Raw genomic sequence first — 21,531 nt, forward strand, 5'->3', positions numbered from 1 at the left:
TTTTTTTTAAGAGTTATTATATATACATATATGACTGCAGGCCAGAAGAGGTCACCAGATCCTAGTATAGATGGTTGTGAGCCACCATGTGGTTGCTGGGAATTGAACTCAGGACATTTGGAAGAGCAGCCAGTGCTCTTAACCGCTGAACCATCTCACCAGTCCTCTTTCTTATTTTAATGTGTAACTTCAAAAGGGGAGTGCATATACCCTTTATTCTATTATTTTTAAGATAATTCCTGGCATATTTGAGACAATTTACTCTTTTTCCCTCCTGAAAACACAATGACTTTCTGACATTGAACCCTGGGTATATTTATCTATATTTATGCTTGTGGAGCACAGGTTAGATTCTTTTTTTTTTTTTTAAGGTTTTTTAAGACAGGGTTTCTCTGTAGCTTTGGTGCCTGGCCTGGAACTAGCTCTTGTAGATCAGGCTGGCCTCGAACTCACAGAGATCCGCCTGCCTCTGCTTCCCGAGTGCTGGGATTAAAGGCGTGCGCCACCACCGCCCAGCCCAGGTTAGATTCTTATATCATAACTGGTCTATACTTTGTTATCTCAGAGACCAGTAGCACATTAGAGCCTAGGTCAATGTTGCATCCACAATCCAGACTTTTACGTTTTTAGCTCAACTAGACCTACTTATTATTGTTTTTTTTTTTTTCCAAGACAGGGTTTCTCTGTAGCTTTGGAGCCTATCCTGGAACTAGCTCTTGTAGACTAGGCTGGTCTCAAACTCAGAGAGATCCACCTGCCTCTGCCTCCCAGTGCTGGGATTAAAGGCTTGTGCCACCACCGCCCAGCCCTACTTATTATTGTTAATCTTAAAAACAAATGTGAGGACATATGTCATTGCTTTCTGGAGGTGATGCTGGTGAATGAAGTCATTAAAAGGCAGAAGAAAAACCCACCGGGAAATTCTCTACTGATATTCTTTGAATAACAACTGGAGGTACAGGCATTCCTTCTTTAATACTTGCTGAGTATCACACTGAATTATGAGTTGGTATTACATCAAATTCTCTTAAAATTTCCATCAACTTAACTGGTGGGATGGCTCAGTGGGTCAAAGTGCTTGCACCAAACCCAGCAACCCGAGTTAGTTCCTCTGGACCTACATGGCAGAGCAGAAAACGGACTCTAACCTCTAACCTCACAGCATGCAGACATACAAATACATATAATATATATATATATATATATATATATATATATGCAAAACTAAAAGAATTCCATCAACCTCTGAGCAGCAAAATATTAAAAAAAGCTGCATTTCATTCATTCGGTTAAAATTATCCTAATATTTACTCACTGCTATTGTGCTCTATATAAATGTGGGAACGTAGTAGAGATGCCAGTTTCCAAAAGGAGACATCTCATGAGTCCTCAAGAATGAGTACTAAACTGAATGGGGAGAGAACTAAACTGGGAAGACAGAGCAGGAAGGAGGCGCTCCCCAGCAGGAGCATTTACACCCATCAGTGCAGTCATTCCTGTAGCAGCACCTGAAATGCTAAATGTGAGGATCTGGAGGAAGGTCACACTGAAGAACAGAAAGCAGCCACCGCCAAGAAGCTATGCCAAAGAAGTTGGACTTCATCCTCAAGTCAGAGAGCTGCACATGATCAGCAGGCTGAGCAGCTGATGCAGGACAAAGGGTCTGGTGGCACACAGGTGATGGGCTGAGATGAAATCGAAGGACTGAAGTACTAAAGTACTAAAGAGAGTGAGGTCAGGCAGTAAGATCCTGTCCGAGACCAAGTGAGAGTAATGAGACTCGACAGAGAGTGACTGTGTGTCTGAGGACAAGATAAAATCAGGACACTGTGGATCACACGTAGAAATGAGAGTGCGGATTATTCTAAGCCATGGACAATGGAGCCACTGAGGCAATGTCAGGGTCTGTCCGAGGAGACAAACACCCTTACCTTAGCAGTGCTGTTGATATTATCAGGGTCCCCTTCTTCACACTCCAACAGAGTCACATGGGTGAGGTTCTCTACTGGATTTGTAAGAGTGAGGAGGACCTGGCTCTCCTGGAGAATAAGAAAAGCATCTTTCAGACAGGTGCCATACTCCCGCTACGGTCCACTTTCGTAGTTGTTACACAAAATGATTCACACCATCACTCCCTTTTCTCCGGAGCAACCAGATCTCCTGTTCCTCTACATCAGAGCATCCTAAGAAGGGTTATTGATCTCTCTATTTCTATGTTAGCGACATACCTTCTGGAGTGGCTATCCAATAAAGAAGCTCAGCACATTCTAGTTACTAGGCCTAGGAACTCTGAGAAAGGTTTATTATCTAAATGATTATTTTAAAGTTCGCAGTTCTTGTCCCACTCGTTGTTGCTTAGGGATTGGAAAGGAAAAAAACCAAAAAAACCCCAAAAAAACACTGTAGCCATAGGCAAGTCAGTAGTATCAAGGGCAGAAGGAAAATGACATATTAAAACTATAAAATCTTTTTTAAGATTCCTAAAACCTGATAATATGGCCATTTGCTACTTGAGATAGGTAAAATAAAGGGCTGCTGTAACTTTCCATGAGCAGCCTGAAGGCCAAGAGTCAAAGTGGCCACTGTAGAACAGTCAGCCATTCATCAGTGCATAGAAGACAACCCCATGGAAGAACAGGGCTATTGTACAGAAGAACCTAGCCAACTCTTGGCACTGTGCACACATATCTGAATCAACAGAGAAACTCCTACTGGCAACAATAGTTGCCTATGGTAACCAGTATCACTGTCTTTCTTTTTCTCACTCTTCTACCTTTACAGAATGTGTAATATGCTTCTTACACACCCAACATGCTGTTGGCAAGACCAAGAATCACAGTTTAAAGAGACAAAGTCTCTAAGTCTTTATCATTTCAAACTGCCCTTTCCCTGAACCTTCCCTACAGCATCCCATTCTACACACACAGCAGCCCATATTCAGACATGCATAGGCCACCGACTCTAATCAAGCCTGTGTGTCGATGAATCCGGTACTAACCTTCATGTAGCGAAGGTTGGGGATTGACATGATTCTCACTTCTGGAATATAATTGCTACCAACAAATAAAAACATGTATTAATATTTACTGAAGTCTCTTGAAATTATTATTTAACTTAAAAAACCCACACATGAACTAGCGCAACTATAATGTTAACTAGAACACATTAAGAGAACACGAAAACCTGTAGCACCATAGTAAGAGACACAAAACCAGACTAACAACGATTCTGCCTGAAATTTTAGGATTTCAAGCCTGTATATATAGAGTTGGGTTAGGGTTTATAGTTGTGTGTATCACATCATATGTTTTCCTTATAATTTTGAGGGAATCTCATTTATTTCACTTTTAAGGTAGCTTGTTATAAGATCCAATCTCCTTAACTAACATTCTGTACTGCTGTAAACACTGATTCATTCTTCATTCCTACCACACACACAGTACTGCCTGTGTGCCAGGCAATACTGTAAGTATTGCACAAGTGTTTACCATAGTGTGCACTCCAACTCTGTCATGTAGTGGTATATTATTTGTTTTAATAAATAAATCTTACCTGCTGGGCGATGGTGGCGCACGCCTTTAATCCCAGCACTCGGGATGCAGAGGCAGGCGGATCTCTGTGAGTTCGAGACCAGCCTGGTCTACAGAGCTAGTTCCAGGACAGGCTCCAAAGCCACAGAGAAACCCTGTCTCGAAAAACCAAAAAAAAAAAAAAAAAAAAAAAAAAAAAAAAAATCTTGCCTGAAGACCAGAGGCAAAGCTAAAGCCACTAGAGGTCAGGTAATGGGACACACCTTTAATCCTAGGATTTCGGAGATAGAGGCAGATTAATATCTGTGAATTCAAGGCCACCCTGGGCTGTGTAAGATCAGTGCAGAAACAAATCCAAGTGGTGGTGCCTCACCTTTAATCCCAGTACTAGGGAGTCATGCCTTTAATCCCAGCACTAGAGGGAATATAAAATGCGAGGAAAGAGAGACTTACTGGTTAGTTTGCAGTTGCCAAGCCTTAGTAGAGGTAAGCGGCTTGGATGCTTTGCTTTTCTGATCTTCGTGTTGAACCCCAATATCTGTCTCTGGGTTTTTATTATTTGTGTTACATTTTGGTGCTCAATGTGGGGCCTAAACCCATGACCCTGAGATTAAGAGGGTCATACTCTACTGACAAGTAGAATGACTATATACAATATATACAGGTAACAAATCCATCAACAATGTCTAATCCATGCTGGGCAGTGGTGGTACATGCCTTTAATCCCAGCACTTGGGAGGCAGAGACAGGTGGATCTCTGTGAGTTTGAGGCCATCCTGGTCTGGGATTCCCCAATGTATGCTGTGAATAACATTGGTTAATAAAGAACCTGTCTTGGGCCTGGCAGGACAGAATAGAGGTAGGCGGGAAAAAATAAACTGAATGCTGGGAGAAAGAAGGTGGAGTCAGAGAGATGCCCTGTAGATGCCAGAGACAGAGGCCAGACAGAAGCTTGCCAGTAAGCCACAGCCACGAGGTGATACACAAATTAATAGAAATGGGTTAAATTAAGATGTAAGAGTTAGCCAATAAAAGGCTAGAGATAATAGGCCAAGCAGTGATTTATTTAATACAGTTTCTGAGTGGTTATTTCGGGAGTCTGGGCATCAGGAACAAACAAGTGGCCTCCTACTACAAGTTCCAGGACAGGCTCCAAAGCTACAGAGAAACCCTGTCTCAAAAAAGTCAAAACAAAACACTTATCAGATAGTTCTGGCTGACGCTCTGTAGACCAATCTGTCCACAAACTCAGAGATCTACCTGCCTCTGCTTCCTGAGTGTTGAGATGAAAGGCATGTGCCACAAAGCCCAGTTAAATTAAAAAAACAAACTACTATTGTGTGTATGTGTGTGGAGATCAGAGAAGAGCTTAGAGAGTGGTTTTCTTTCCACGTTTGCACAGCTCTCAGGAGTTGGGTTCAGGCTGTCAGCTTGTTCCAGCAGTGCTTCACCCATGGAGCCATTCTGCTGTCTCCCTCAACATGTCTGCCTAATCATCTTTTTTTTCAATACACAACGACTGACAACCTGTAGTGAGTTAACTCTAACTTAATTTACTCCATTCAGTGAAACGTTAGCAGAACCAGGAAGTAAAATGAACATTATTTCAGAGTACTCTTCAGTTTGCTATACTTTATATTTAATTAAAAAAAAGTCAGATATTTTGTAATTCCATATTGCCAGAGATCACATCGCAACACTCTGTCACTGATACAAACAAACACAGTTCTGCTTCTGTCTTCTCAGAGGCTGGGATTCCAGGACGTGCCACAGTTTCAGGCTGCACAGCCTTGATTCTACATTTATAGATGTACTTGAGACTTCATGCTGTTCAACTAAATTCAAAACCAGAAGAGGAACAGAAAGACTCTCCTGATGTAATTTTTCTTTTCCTTTTTTAGATTTTTTAAAAAAGATAAACCACATTGAAAAAGATTCATAAAACCTCAATCAACAACCCAAAATACTTACACAGCAACCAGTTGGATTTTGAATTTGATAGATGTTGGATTAAATTCTGGCTTGCTTAAGTTGTGTTCACATTTCTGAAATAAAAAGTACATGTCAGAGGGAAAGAAGAATATACTCTGAAGATTCACAGAACCATTAAATGCAGAAAGAAAGTAGTTACTAGAATTTTATGTTTTGTCCTGCACAAAGTCTGTAACTTTTATAACAGAATTTATGGTACTAATAAGCAAAACTTATAGAATACATTTGGGTCATCACAAATTATCACATGTGTAGTGCTGAGAGACTGTGTAAACAACTTAAGACAAACACTACACTGACTTCATCAGATGAAGTACACAATTGTTAATTTTCTCTCCTAACAGATGATTAAAATGAAACCCAAGAAGGAGAAATAACCTATGTCACTTCGGAGATCTGTATGAATGCAAGGACATAAATCCAATGACCTATATAACCTGGTTAAAAAATATGCTTAAGCTGGGCGGTGGTGGCGCACGCCTTTAATCCCCGCACTCGGGAGGCAGGGGCAGGGGTCTACTACAAGAGCAAGGTCAAGAGCTAGCTCCAGAGCTACAGAGAAACCCTGTCTCGAAAAATAAAACAAACAAACAAACACAAAGTTTAAGTAGTACAAAGCTTTTTCTGTTATACAGAGTACATTACTAGTGTGTTCCTTGTGTCTCTTTGCAGGGCCAATCTGCACAGGGCAGGCTAGATACATTAGTGAACAGGTATCACCTTTTTTTTTCACAATACAAAAGCGAAGTCTATACCTTCTCTTGCCCTTTCCATTTTACATTAATCTTGGAATTCTATCCTAGCACACATAGGAACCTCATATTTAATAGTCCACTGTAATTTCTGTAACTTTAACCAGACAACTGAGATATTTAGAATATTTCAATCACTTTGTGACTATAAGTAAAGCAGCAATGAGTACTGGATATGAGTCAATTTCCAATGCATAAATGTGTAAGAAAATTTCCTAAGTGTAAATCAATGGGAAAGCCATTTACTACTTTGATAGATACTCCCAAGATGCTAATTTCTGTTATCTGCTGACTATCAAATGGCATCTTGAAGCAGTTTTAATACACATTGCTGTCATCACCATGTAAGTCCAAGTGTCTTTCATGCTCACTAACTACAGGAGTTTTCTCTGCCACAGTCACTCGCTATTTTTATATTGGGTTACCCCGTGTTTGGTTTTGGACAGAGGGTCTTAGAATATGCCACTCCCTGCTTTTGTATCCAGATGGTGGAATTGTAGGCATGTGCCCTGTGCTTGCTTTATATTATACCTCCCCTTGCTGCCATTCTAGAGATCCTTCATTATCCGTACACCTTATGAATGGCTCTTCTCAGTCTCTGTACATCTTGTTTACAGATTTTCTGTGGGATATGAACACAAATGTTACTGTTACTGTGGTAGAAGATCCAACTGTACAATGTTTGTTGTTTGCTTGCCTTGTTTGTGAAATCATCCCTTACTCAGACATCATATATGAACAATTCTAATTTTCTCTCCTCCTATTTGCCTTTTATGTTTCCAATTTTCCTAATAAAAAAAAAATTTTTTTTTTGAGATAATGTCTCATGTATGTACCTGAGCTGGCCTTGAATTTGCTATGTAACTGAGGATGACCCTGAACTTATGAATCTTCTCTTTCTATTTCCTGAATACTGGAATTATAGGCACGTAGCCCACATCCAGTTTTCTGTGGTACTGGGGACTGAACCCATGCACATTAGGCAAGTGCACCATCAACTGAACTATATGCTTACCTGCCACCCAGCAAAGTTTCATAGTCTAGTCTTTCCCCAGTGATTTGTAAGCCAGAATTATCAAACATTAATGTTTTTTTAAATTGTATTTTTTTTTTGGAGACAGGGTTTCTCGTGCAGCCCTGGCTATCCTGGAACTCACTCTGTAGATGAGGCTGGCCCTTGAACTTACAGAGATCCACCCGCCTTTATTGTGGATTAAAGGGATTAAAGGCATGTATCACTACTGCCCAACTTACTCTGCCTTTTGTATTTAAAAATATATACCATAATACACACACACACACACACACACACACAAAGGATGCTCAATCATGCCACAAGAACATATGCTCAACTATGTTCATGGCAGCATTGTTTGTCATAGCCAGAACCTGGAAACAACCTAAATGCCCTTCGATCGAAGAATGGATAAGGAAAATGTGGTAATTTACACAATGGAGTACTACACAGCAGAAAAAAAATAATGACATATTGAATTCTGCAGGAAAATGGATGGAGCTAGAAAACATTATTTTGAGTGAGGTAACCCAGACACAGAAAGACAATTATCACATGTACTCACTCTTTTTTTTTTTTTTTTAACATAAAACAAAGAAAGCCAGCCTACAAACCACAATTCCAGAGAACTTAGACAACAATGCGGACACTAAGAGAGACTTACATAGATCTAGTCTACATGGGAAGTAGAAAGTAGAAAAAGACAAGATCTCCTGAGTAAATTGGGAGCATAAGGACCTTAGGGGAGGATTGAAGCGGGGAGGGAAGAGGCAGGGAGGGGAGAAGAGAAAAATATAGAGCTCAATAAATATCAATAAAAAATAAAACAATATATACCATAGTAGCATATTACTTTGAATAATCAATATTATGCAATGTGCAAAGTTGATAGAAAAAAAATAACTGCTTATTTTGAGTAGCTATTACTATATTAGTGGTGTATTCTATATACAACATCTATGTAAATCTGTATTAATTTACATACTAACTTTACTTTTACTAATGTCTGTTAAAGAATCAACTTTTGATTTTTCTCTTGTATTCTGCATTATTTAATTCCTTAATATAGTTAATATCTGCTTTTACTTATATTTTGCTGAATTTATTTTGCTGCTATTTTTATAACTTTTGGAAATAGATGCTAAGATATTAATACTTTAACTTCTCTTATGTGTAAGTACTATTTCTGTAACTCTGTATAGCTACACAGACATCTATATATCTAAGGATGGCTTTACTTACAGTGTCTGGATATGTGCAGGTAAGTGCAAGTACCCCTAGAGGCCAGAAAATGTTGAATCCTCTGCAGCTGGAATTACAGGTGGTTTTGAGCTGCCAAATATGGGCTCTGAACTGCTGAGCTATCCTTCCAGCCCCTGAGATTTTCTTTATTATCCAGTATACAGTCAATTTTTAAGAGTGCTCTCTTTATACTGTACAGATGTTAGGTGTAATGTTTTGTATACACATCTATTTGGTCAGGTTTGCTAAAGGTTCCAAATCTTTCCTTACTGACTTTTATGTTCATTCTGTTTCTAAGGTAAATATATGTCAAAATATCTCCAAATTATATGTCTATTTTCTCAAATATTGCTTTGTGTACTCTGAGTCTATCATCTGGTACTTATAAATTTTGACTGTTACATCATCTGTGAGCTGAGCCTTTGTAAAAGTGAAATACGACACTGGGCACAGTGTTGTATACCCTTATATCCCAGCACTAGGGAGGCAGACACAGGCAGACCCGTGAATTTAATCTACACGGCGAGTTCCAGGACAATTGAGACTCCACAGAGACCTTATCTTAAAAACACGGTGAGTTCCAGGACAATTGAGACTCCATAGAGACCTTATCTTAAAAACCAAGACGAAGGAAAGGAAAAAAGATACTTTTAAAAAGAAATCAGTGTCTGACAGTCAGGCACACTGGCGCACGCCTTTAATCCCAGCACCTGGAAGGCAGATCTCTGTGAGTTTAAGGCCAGCCTGGTCTACATGAGTTCCAGGACAGCCGGAGATACATGTTGAGACACTCTCTTGAAAACGAAAAATAGAAAAATAAACTTAATGTTTGTACAACTTCCACTGTTCCTTCTTCTTTTCTGACGCAAATCAAACCCAGGACCTTGTGTGTGCTATAAGCACTGTTAACACTGAGCTCTACCCTGAGCCATTGGCATTTTGACACAGGGTTTTATTGCTGTACAGCTCAGACTGGCCTTGAAGTGAAGATCCTCAGATGCCCAGGAGCTGGTTATAGGCATTGTACCACTATGTCCAGCTCTACCTGCACTTTAACTCTCTCTGAATTCTTGTATTTCTGTTTCTAATCAGCATAGAAACGAGTTGTGGTGTTTGTTCAATGTATTTAGTTGGACATTCTTTTTCTTATTTAATGAAATAATCAGTGTGAGTATGGGCACACGTCTTCTTCTCCCATGTGGGTTCCAGGGATCAAAGGTTATCATGCTTAAAGGCATGTGCCTTCACACACTGAACCATCTGAGCCTGATAAGCTTGTGCTATATGCTCATTCTACATTCTTAGTTAGTTTTATGATCACCATTGGACATTATGCCATTCATCCATAGATGTTTTAGCATGCATCTCCAAAAAGATGAGAATATTAAAAAAAAAAATTGTTCCTAAAAAAGACTAATACTTTAATAACATAAAGAAATCCTGCTAATGTTTAAATTCCTAGGATTTTATAAATTTTTTTTCCCTCTTTCTCCTTCCCTGCCTCCCTAGGCTCTTTTTGTATACAAGTTTATTTTATTTTTGTATACAATTTTATTTTATTTGGTTTTTTGAGACAGGGTTTCTCTGTAGTTTTTCTGTAGCTACAAGAACTAGCTCTTGCAGACCAGGCTGGCCTCAAATCACAGAGATCCGCCTGTCTCTGCCTCCCGAGTGCCGGGATTAAAGGCATGTGCCACCACCACTTGGCTTTTTTTTTTTTTTTAAAAAATATTTATTTATTATGTATACAATATTCTGTCTACGTATATGCTTGCAGGCCAGAAGAAGGTACCAGAACTCATTGCAGAGGCTGTGGGTCACCATGTGTTTGCTGTGACTTGAACTCAGGACCTTTGGAAGAGCAGGCAATGTGCTTAACCACTGAGCCATCTCTCCAGCCTCTGTATACAAGTTTTATATCTATACTTTGTCTGGATCAGGATCTTCATTAAGTATACAAATTATGCTTGGTTTGTATACCTTTAAATCACTTCAATCATGAGATGCATTATTTGATAACATTAGCTATATATGGTTATTTAAACGAATTAGGAGTCAGTTTCTCAGCTAACTTCACATTTCAAGCACTTGGCAGTGACGTGTAACCAGTGGGTACCTCACTGTATCATTCAGGCAATGTAGAACTGATCATAGAGAGTCTACAGCATCACAGGATGGAATCTAAAAGACTTCCTCCTTCCATATTGTTAGTTTGTTTTTACAATTTATCCAAGAAACTACTGTTTGTTCTGTACATTCCTAGAGGTGAAATTTGTGGTTTTTCTTCTTTCTTGATTTTTCTTAAATTGCTTAATTTGTATTAGTGGTTTACTTGTATACCCTAAAAGCCTTACGTTCTTCTGCTATTCTGTTATGGGCTTACGTTACACATTTAATCTTCAGGTACTTCAGCCTCCATATTTGTAGAGCAGGAACAACTTTCAGAGTCATTAGGATTGAGTTTATATTGAAACCATTTAAAATAATGTCCAAACATGTGGTGTGCTCTCTGAGCTTTCTGTAATTACTACAATGGCCAGATATCACTCATGTCTACTCTTATCTGCTTTTCTCTTGGACAAATGGCAACTCTACAGGAAAGAGTATTTACCCGGCAGCGTAGGGACCGTTTGATCAGAAGGTGCTTGTGTCGAGGATAGAGCTGTGAAGCTGAGACGGGCTGGAAGTCAGGCTGTAAGAGGCGCTGCTGAAGGGTGGTCACTAGCAAGAAAGGCAGAAATCAGGCTTAGTTCACAGTCAGTTTTAAAAATCAGACTTGTAAGCAGGCAACGAAATATGCTACCTGAAGCAATATGCCAAAATGAACAGTATTGAAAGATATTTTAAAGTTCTTTAAATGAGTATATCTAATTTATTTTCAATACATAATTTTCCTAAAGATTTTATTAAAAATCTCAAGTCCTGAGGCATGCTGGAACCAAAGCATACACAGCCAGAGAAGAGAGCAGGAACAGAAGAACGTATGAAATTACCCTCCGTTAAGTTCACTGGTCGTGTGTAATAGTCTTCAGGCAGAGGTTCCACTTCAGCAACAGCCTGAGCAGGCTCAATCTTTACCTCTTTCTGGTCTTCTCCTTCTCTAAGGCTAAAAAATGAGAAGTCATAATTTCCTAAGGGTCCATTCAAAGTCCTTATCAAAGACTGAAGTAATCTTCTAACATAGAGTATCTTACAGTTTGGGTCTTTTTTAAGTCTAAGATTCTTTTTCCTATTGGTAGCTTAAAAAAAAAAAATTCGCTGGGCAGTGGTGGCGCACACCTTTAATCCCAGCACTTGGGAGGCAGAGGCAGGTGGATCTTTGTGAGTTCGAAACCAGCCTGGTCTACAGAGCTAGTTCCAGGACAGGCTCCAAAACCACAGAGAAACCCTGTCTCGAAAAACCAAAAAAAAAAAAAATTCGATACCCCTTTAAACATGCATTCTGTTATCTGCTGTTCTCAGTTACTTAATGTCCAAACTTACGAAAGTCCAGCAAGTGTACTAATGGATGCACCAGCTCGTGGTCGCTGAAGCCTGGTTCCAAGACTGTACTTGTCCTAAACAAAGTTCAGAAATTGCTATTAGAAAGGCCAGTTTATACATCTTATTCATTGAAGACAAGAAACGGGAGGACAGCATGAGAAGCTTAGGGAAATAAGCAAAAATTGAAACAAACCAAAAGTAATAAAACCAAAAAGCTACTCAAAATCTACTTTATTTATAACCCACATTACTATTCTATTCCTAGAATAAGCAACACAGAGACTAAAACTACAGTAGGACAGTAAAGTGGACCACACACAAGCTTTTAACACTAGTCTAAGAACGTCCAAGCTACGGTTCAGGCAAGAACTATGTGAAGTATCTAAGACACACAATGACCATCTGCTAACTTCTTCAGGGTTAGCAAGAATCATAAAAGAACTTACCACTACATGAATAGTGTGTTGCTGTAGAGCCCCCAAATAGCAGCAGGTTATAACAGAGACAAAAAAAAAAATGAAGCATAAGATAAAAGCAAATGCATACAGCCAGCAGGTATATGGGAAGGTTGGAAGGATAGAGCATTTAGTTCCAAGTCCTGTCCTAATATGTAGGCGTGGATATGCTGATCAGGCACTGGACTATTTGGGAACATTCACTTTGGTTAAGTGTAGGTGCTTTAGTTAATGTTTAACTAAACTTACATCTATATATTTCTATATGAATCCTACCAATCATTATGTCTTTAGTGGCTTAACAAATTGTCCAGTAGATACAGTATGACAAGTTATTTAACCTTCCAGATCTCATTTCCTCAAGTGTACAATGGGAGAATACTATCAACCTTATGGGACTGTTGTGGCGATTAAATAAAATGATATACATTATGTATTTATCACAGTGCTTGACATGTCACACCATGTTATTTATTCAGTGTCAACATGTTAGGGCTCAAGCAGGTACAAGGAAAAGGAACTGTTCTGTGAGAACAAATGAAACTTGCAGGAGAACAAAAACCCCTCAGAATCCCTCCCAATCCTGTTTCTGTTTGATAATTATAAACTAGAAGAAAACGACATCCACAAACCATTTCTACCAACAACCCCGCCTGTGCGCATCTCTGCTTATTTAACCACACAAACGTACTGTGTAAGGCTCAGGATGTAGTCAGAGCGGGAGTGCTTGCCTACAGAGGCCAGGTCCTAGGTTCAACCCCAGCAACAGTGCCACCACCACCACCGCCACAAATACTGTGCACGTGCCAGTGATTTCCATCTTGAAAAAAAAATGAGGATGGGGCCAGGCAGTGGCGGTGCACATCTTTAACCCCAACACCTGGGAGACAGAGACTCATCTCTGTGAGTTCGAGGCCAGTCTGGTCTAAAGAGCGAGTTCCAGGACAGGCTCCAAAAAGCTACAGAGAAACCCTGTTATGAAAAACAAAAACAAAACAAAACAAAACAAAACAAAAATGAGGATGGTGTGGTGAGTGGTAAGGTGTCAAAATATAAACAAAGACTAGAACTGGGAAATCAGGGTGCCAGAGGAATACTGCAATGGTAGGCAAATAAAATCTACCTCCCCACCACTGTCTTTTCTATCTTTCTGTAATATGCAAAAGTACTCAACAGTTTGTATAGCCTAAAAAATTAAGCAGTAACTTTTAGTAGGAATAAACATAAAATGGAACGATGAAGGAAGATAGACGACCCTATTAAAACACAAGGAATTTAAATAAAATTAATGACATACAAAAGCACAGCCGTGGGCTTACGTCTGTATGTGAGAAACTGTTTTTGATACCAACTACAGAAATCTAGGACACTGGCCATTTTCTGAAATGGCCACTATTCTGATGCCTTACAGGCCTTGCAAAATATCTTTATGCCAAATTCTCACCGAAAAAGCCATAGGCATGTAGTTCCTACGCCGTGCCAGTTTCTTGCGATCTCGTTCAACCTTTTCCTTCTGAGCAAGTTGCTGGTAATATTCAATCAACTTATTCATCTGTAAGAAATCAAAGACTCTATTTGTCTCATGAAAAGACTAACAAAATCAATCAATTGCATTGACTAGAAGTAAAATAAGCCAGGTGGTAGTGGCACGTGCTTTTAACCCCAGCACTCAGCAGGTGGATCTCTGAGAGTTTGAGGCCAGTCTGATCTACAAATTGAGTTCCAGGACAGCCAGAACTGTTTCACAAAGCAACTCTGTCTCAACAAACAAACAAAGAAACAAACAAACAAGAAAAGAAACAAGGAAAGTTATGAAGTGGGCAAGTTTTATTTTTTCCCTCCTTTTTCTGTAAAGGGAATTTTCCCTCATAACAGTGTTTTCAGAACTGAAATGAAATTCTTACATCTGCAAGATGACATGCTCCATACGTCACTGCCTACCACACCCAGCCTTCTGTCACTTTTTAATTCATTTTTCATCATAAAGCAGTATAACAATTCAAACATACAAACACAAAGAATAAAACACTACTCTGCCTTATCCTTTGATTGAAGGTAGTCTTTCCTTTTTTTAAAAATTTATTATTATGTATACAGTGTTCTGCCTGCATGTGTGCCTGCAGGCCAGAAGAGGGCACCAGATCTCATAGATGGTTGTGAGCCACCATGTGATTGCTCTTAACCTCTGAGCCACCTCTCCAGTCCCCTAGCCTTTCCTTTCAATTAGGTACCTGCTATTACCAGTTATGTCTTTCTGACACACTTTAGAAACATAAGTATATAATACACTTTAAAATACTCATGTGTAGATATAGAACTTGCTCCAAACCACAAAGTGCTTTATTTTTCATCTAAAAGGGAATAAAATATCTATTCTTTTTCATTCCAAGTATAATGGACTTCCCATACATCTGATCTACCTCTCTGTCCATTACTAACACACCAACCTTGTTCTTTTCAAAGGCTGGACCTCATGGCATAGAACAAATGTTCTAAAAGGTATTTAAACATTTCTTACAGGAGGACATAAATGGTCTTCTGGTGTCACTCTTGTCCTCTTTAATCAGCCCCCAAAATATTTTTTTTTAAATGAGATTTCCTTTATGTCCATGGTTGTTTTAACTACATGTATGCCTATGAATCATATATGTGTAGTGCCTATGGTGGCCAGAAGAGGGTGGTAGATCCCTTATGTCCTGGTTGGGATAGATTTTTGTCTACTGGATACAAGTTAGTTATCTTGGAAGAGAGATGTCAAGGGAGGAATTGCCTCCATCAGATTGCCTGTAGGCAAGACTGTAGTGCATTTTCTTGACGAATGACTGATGTGGGAGGACCCACATTGTTTTCTCTGATTACACGGTTTTCAGAACTGGGATGAAATCTTCACATTCAACCAGAGAATGCATGGGCATTCGACTCCGTAGAGGAGTCGAGAGGATGTGCTCCATACTTCTCTGCCCACCACACCCTGCTTTCTAGTACTATAGTACCACCTTTGAGCGGGTGGTCTTGGGGTGTATAAAAAAGCAAAATGAGCAAGCCACAGGGCAAGTCTGCCTTGACTTCCCTCAGTGATAGAGTATGGCCTGAAAGTTTGAAGATGAAATAAACCCTTTCCTCCCCAAGTTGCTTTTGGTTATGGCCTTTATCACAGCAATAGACACCAAACTAAGACACCCTGGAAATGGAGTTACAGAGCGTAATTAGCTACCATGTAGGTACTGGGAATTGAGCTCAAGTCCTCTGGAAGATCACCCAGTACTCTCAACCAGCCCATGCAATTGATTTTTTTTTTTTTTTTTTTTTTTGGTTTTTCGAGACAGGGTTTCTTTGTGGTTTTGGAGCCTGTCCTGGAACTAGCTCTGTAGACCAGGCTGGTCTCGAACTCACAGAGATCCACCTGCCTCTGCCTCCCAAGTGCTGGGATTAAAGGCGTGCGCCACCACCGCCCGGCCAATTTTTTTTTTTTTTTTTTTTTAACATTAATGTGATCCTGTCATCTCCTTATTTTTAAACATTTAAAGGTTTCTCAAACTTCTTGGTCTAAAAGGTCAACTCTCAACACCCTTCTCCATTTGCCGATACCACACTCCACTTCAACCACTCTCTCAGCTACTACACGCTTTGTTTCCTCCACCTAAAGGCTGCTTGCCTGTTTCAACTCTTTCCCCTGTGTCTAGCAGCTCCAGACAGCAGCACAATGCTCACGTTGATCTCATTAGTTGAAATTTCCAAGAAATGTTGACAAGGCACAAATTCTCCCTCACATTACCATTACTTACTTCAGTTTCTACTTTACCCGGAGAGAATTTTTCCCTTCCCTATCAGACACACTCCTCTCTCTCTCTCTCTCTCTCTCTCTCTCTCTCTCTCTCTCTCTCTCTCTCACACACACACACACACACACACGAACACATATGGCTATGTGCAAGTACTTGTTCATATATACATGCATTTCTGTAGGTGAGCATCTATGAAGTACACACAACAAAGAATTCCAGAAACCTGTATCAACCCATACTACACACAATACATGTGAGAAAACCATTTCCCTACACTCTCACTCTGGACACTTTCAGCATTTTTAATTTTTGCTGATGTTATAGGTGAAAACTGTAAATTCCTGTTTAGTTTTCACCTGGACAGTACAGTGTGCATGCTGATAACAGATCATAAGTTCCTCACACTGTTCTAATGCAGGGGTTAAAAAGCCAACTGCAGCACATACTGCAAAAGCGCTCTATCAGGCTTCTGCAGGAAGTCATTACTGGTCCAAAGGCACCTTCAAAATTATTAGTGTCTCTAGGACTGAAAGGTCTATGTGCTCGTATTTCTAAGAGTATCTGATAGTGAGCGAAACTTTTATTAGTTACTGTTGGGCATGTGAAGAAAACAACAAAGTTATTTCAATCCTCTTCTGAAACACAACTGGAACACAGAACCAAAACTACAAGTGTTTTCCATGACTTCAGTCAAGAGAGAAGAGGTGGCACCGACTTAAAGCCTCTTTGTGAGTAACTGACCCACAGCACAGATACAGGCACTTCTAGGAATGGGCCACACCCACTGCCTTTCTGGTTTCTTCCTCTGTGGCCTATGTTCTTGTACTTACCCGTTGTGTGTGAGGATTTTCTGGTTCTTGCCAACCGCCACTCGCTAGAAAACAAACATTGAACAGTAATTTTATCTTTTTATTTTCAAAATTGTCACCTGTAGGACATAAATTAAAAACATAGAATTTCCAAGAAAAGAACACTTATGGACCAGCATAACTGAAGAGCAAACACATACCCTTTCTCTTTCCCTACTCCCTTTGCCTTCCCTTTCTTTCCAGTACTAGGGACTGAACCTAGGGCTCTACCCATATTTTACACTGAGCTATATTCCAAGCCCTTAAAAACAACTCAGGTAGTCAAGTTTGTAGAGCAAGAGCGTCTACCCACTGAGTCATCTCACCAATCTTGTTTCTAAAATGTTTGAGACATAATCTTGTTTAGTTGCCAAAGCTGGCCTTGTTCTGTATACCAGACAAACTTACGAGTTTGTAATCCTCCTGTTTCAGCTTCCCAAGTAGCTAGGACCATAGGCCTAGGCTATCAAGCCCAACACAACATTATTTCTTTAAATATAATGAGGGTGATGCTGACCCTCAGCGCACCAAGAATACACACATGGTGTCTGCATCAGGCACCTGAAATGGAGCACAGAGCATATTTTTTTTTTGTTCTCATAATACGTTCTGAGGTAAGGCATTCTGATTGATCCCATTTTATAGATGAGAAATTCAAAGCTCAGAATGGCTAACAGATCTAAAGTTACACAGTGATAGAGACAGGAATCAACTCAGGAAGTAGGCAGGATCTGGAAACCCTGCTCTCATCTGTAGCACGATCCAAATTCCGAACAAGTAGTGCTGTAGCAACTGGATCTGCACATGCAAAACAAAATTCCCCAAACTCAAACCCATACAAACTTCAAAACCCTTGACCATTAAAAAATGTACGGAACTTACCTGAGACATAGACTATAGGCTGAAACATAAGGGTTAAAACTTGCATGTCTATAAGTATACAGAGTAGATTTTAGCCAAAGCTGGATTAGGTTAAAGTCTCTTCAACAGGAAAACAAACTATAAACACACCTGCACACACAAAGAACAATAAGTGGGCAAAAGGAACCATATATTGTAGTATGTGTCTATAATACCAGCACTTAAGAGGTGGAGGTGAGATGAACAGGAGTTCAAGACCAGCCTGGGCATGAGACCCTGTCTCTTAAAAAAGGATAAAAGACTTGTAGATATTTTGCTGAAGATGCTTTATGTGTGACAGATAATAAAGAAAACACACACTAGCTAGGTGTGGTGGCTCAGGTCTGGGATCCCAAAACACTGGAGGTTTAGGTACAAGATTCGCCATTTCTTTAATTTTTTTTAATAATAAAAAGAAAGTACAATAACGTAAAACAAAAACTAACACATCAGAATTCGACAAAACAAATAAGCAGAAGGAAAAGAGCCCAAGAAAAGGCACAATAATCAGAGATCCACTTGTCCGTACACACGGGAATCCTGTAAAAATACTAAACTGGAATCCCTAATGCATACTCAGGGGGCCTGGTGCAGACCCAAGAATCAACATTTCAAGATCAGCCTGGGTTACAAAAACAAAATAAAATACAAACTAAAAGTTCAGCAGTTGAGACCATTTGTTGCTCTTGCAGAAGAGCTGGGCTCAGTTCTTAGCACCCATGTGGAGGCTTGCTACTGTCTGTAACTCCATTTCTAGAAGATCAAACACCTCTTTTGGCCTTCATGGGCACTGCATGAATGTGACACATGCACGCAAAATACCCAAATGCATAACACATAGATAATGGGGCTGGAGATAGGGCTCAGCAGGTAGGAGCACTGGCTACTTACTCTTCCAGAGCATCCATGTTTGATTTCCAGCACCCACATGGTGGCTCACAACCCTCTGTAACTCCAGTCCAGGGGACCTAATCCTTTTCTGCCAGAGTGAGACATGCCTCAAAAAGTAAATAAATAAGGCTGGCAGGATGGTTCAGCAATTAAAGGCACTCGGCACTAAGCCCAAGGACCTGAGTTCAATCCCCAGAATCCACACTGGGGAGCGCATCAACTCCCCAGAGTTGTTCTCAGGCCTCCAAACAGGCATGCACACACAAACAAAAAATAAAAGTAAATAGGGGTCATCAAACTGTTCTCCAAGATGACAGACAGTATTTGAGAATTAGCCTGTATCTAACATGATATAATCAGATTCAAAAAAAATTTGAGGATTAGCATTTTCCTAATTTGTAGCTAAATGAACACCTTTGAAGATGATCACTTTTATCTTCAGCTATGAAACCCGTTCAAATTCTTTGCTGTGTTCCTTCTGACTCTCCTAAAATTGATCTATCAGGTTCTTCAATTTGGTTAGTCTGTTATTACTGAGTCTGCTTTTCTAAATTTATCATTTTTAATTTTGTCCAGGATATTTAAATTTCAGATAAAAAAAATTGTTTTTGAGGTAGGATATCATATAGCCCAGGGAGACTTTGAGCTCCATAGGTAGATGAGAATGACCCTGAAATGCTGAGATTACATATACAAGCTAGAATACCTGGTGTATGTAGTTCTGGGAATTGAAACCAGGGCTTCATAAACAATATCCCTAGCTCAAGAAATATTTTTAAAATAGATGGTATTAAGTTTGGCTTTAGCATTAGATTCATAAAAGTTACTTTACCAACTCTAAGAAAACGGAATAGTATTAGTCTGAGATGAGAAACTATGATCCATAAATGTGAGGCTATGGGTGCACAGAAGACTTACTGACAACTGTTCTCAACTTAGGTCTATGGAGCTGATAGTCTATGGAGAATTACAGAGCTGACGGCAGAGCAAACCCCATGTTCAAGTACACTCACCTACAGATTTGTCTGCCATGCCCACATCTCTAGAAGTCCATCGACAAAATCCACAGGCCAAGTAGTAGGCTTTCTTCATGGTGGTTTTGGCTGGGTCATCTGGAAGCTGTGTGGAGATGCTAGTGGCCCGGGTGGAAAGAGTGTGCATGCACCCAGGACAGTCAAAGCAGTTGGCACATCTGTAACACGGCAAATACAACCATTCATTCAACTAATACTTACAGGCACCTACTACGTGCTAGACATTGGTTTAGTTCAAGGTCTCTTAAAGTTTTTCTACTTTTTTTTTTTTTTGGTTTTGTTTGGTTTTTTGAGACAGGGTTTCTCTGTGGTTTTGGAGCCTGTCCTGGAACTAGCTCTTGTAGACCAGGCTGGTCTCGAACTCACAGAGATCCGCCTGCCTCTGCCTCCCGAGTGCTGGGATTAAAGGCGTGCGCCACCACCGCCCGGCAAGTTTTTCTACTTTTGAGAAGTTTTTCACATAATCTCTAGGATATATTTTTGTAAAACAAGCATACAAATAAAATATTTACTGTTAATAAGTCAAGAAAAACTTAAAAACAATTTATTATTATACATGTAATTTGCCATTTATTAAAGGTAGAAGCAGCTGGGTGGTGGTGGTGCATGCCTTTAATCTCAGCACTAGGGAGGCAGAGGCAGGTGGATATCTGTGAGTTCAAGGCCAGCCTGGTCTACAGAGTGATTTCCAGGACATGCTCCAAAGCTACAGAGAACCCCTGTATCAAAAAACCAATTTTTAAAAAAGCAAATTTGTATGCTAACAAAGGTGAATATTTATTTTTATATAATCAATTAAATCTTTGCTAAATAGTTGATAATGCAGGAGAAAGAATCTTCAATGCTTTTCAGAGCTGATATTTTGTACTTGCCAATACTTTACTTAAATACGTAATCTAAAATGGCATAAGTGTGTTTAGGGTAATTTCAGAAATTTCTGGAAATTCTGTCCCAATCCCAAGCCAAAATGCATTCAATGAATTTTTTTGGTATACATATGAAATTTTCAAATTTGAGCCTGTAAAGTAGCAGGTTTCCTTAGACTTGGTTTTTGTTTACTCTTCCCTAACTCTATTTAATAATTAATAATAATAATAAATACTGCTTAAGTCAGCAACTCAAATCAACTTTTAAAAGCAAACACTCTTAAACAATAGAAACCAAAGAAGTATAATCTGATACATGCTGAGGAATGATGGTAGAAAAATGTCTTTGCTGTCTATGATCAAGCTAATATATTTGTATTATAGCAAAGAACTTTGCATGTGTCGAAAAAAACTCCAATTCATCAGCTATAACAGTCTCAACTGTTTTAGGCAGCACCCACTGCGGCACCAGGAGTGCCAAGCCCACACGCAGGCTGTGTTCAGAGCCAAGGTTAGAATGAGGTAGTGCAACGGGACACGGGCACATGCCACCATAAACACCTCATTTACTACATGTCTGACTCGGAATTAGATTTCGTTTCAGAAACCTTTTACCTCTGTCATCTTTTTAAAGTGCTCACATCTAGGTACACGGTCACAATGCACAGTTTAGGAAACCATGGTCCAAATGTTAGGAATTCAAAGACTCTCAAGGGGAAAAATATAATTTTTTTCTGG

The 21,531-nt window shown here is 39.6% G+C and overlaps 1 protein-coding gene across 2 annotated transcripts in view; it reads right to left on the bottom strand.

Annotated features, from left to right (window-relative positions):
- The window catches only part of Dctn4 (dynactin subunit 4), a 29,889-nt gene that overhangs the window by 4,046 nt on the left and 4,312 nt on the right, over positions 1 to 21,531 (bottom strand). The window contains exons 3-12 of one of the 2 annotated variants that reach the window (XM_057788727.1): positions 19,907 to 20,085; positions 17,085 to 17,128; positions 13,914 to 14,021; positions 12,461 to 12,481; positions 12,015 to 12,088; positions 11,525 to 11,637; positions 11,143 to 11,252; positions 5,502 to 5,575; positions 2,999 to 3,053; positions 1,932 to 2,039 (exon numbers count right to left, since the gene is read on the bottom strand). In XM_057788727.1, coding sequence (XP_057644710.1) covers positions 1,932 to 2,039; positions 2,999 to 3,053; positions 5,502 to 5,575; positions 11,143 to 11,252; positions 11,525 to 11,637; positions 12,015 to 12,088; positions 12,461 to 12,481; positions 13,914 to 14,021; positions 17,085 to 17,128; positions 19,907 to 20,085 — 886 coding nt within the window. The remainder of the gene's footprint in view (positions 1 to 1,931; positions 2,040 to 2,998; positions 3,054 to 5,501; positions 5,576 to 11,142; positions 11,253 to 11,524; positions 11,638 to 12,014; positions 12,089 to 12,460; positions 12,482 to 13,913; positions 14,022 to 17,084; positions 17,129 to 19,906; positions 20,086 to 21,531) is intronic. The other variant, XM_057788728.1, reaches the window with a different exon arrangement.

Source organism: Chionomys nivalis, chromosome 14, assembly GCF_950005125.1.
Source record: "Chionomys nivalis chromosome 14, mChiNiv1.1, whole genome shotgun sequence".
In the NCBI taxonomy this organism is placed as follows: Eukaryota; Metazoa; Chordata; class Mammalia; order Rodentia; family Cricetidae; genus Chionomys; species Chionomys nivalis.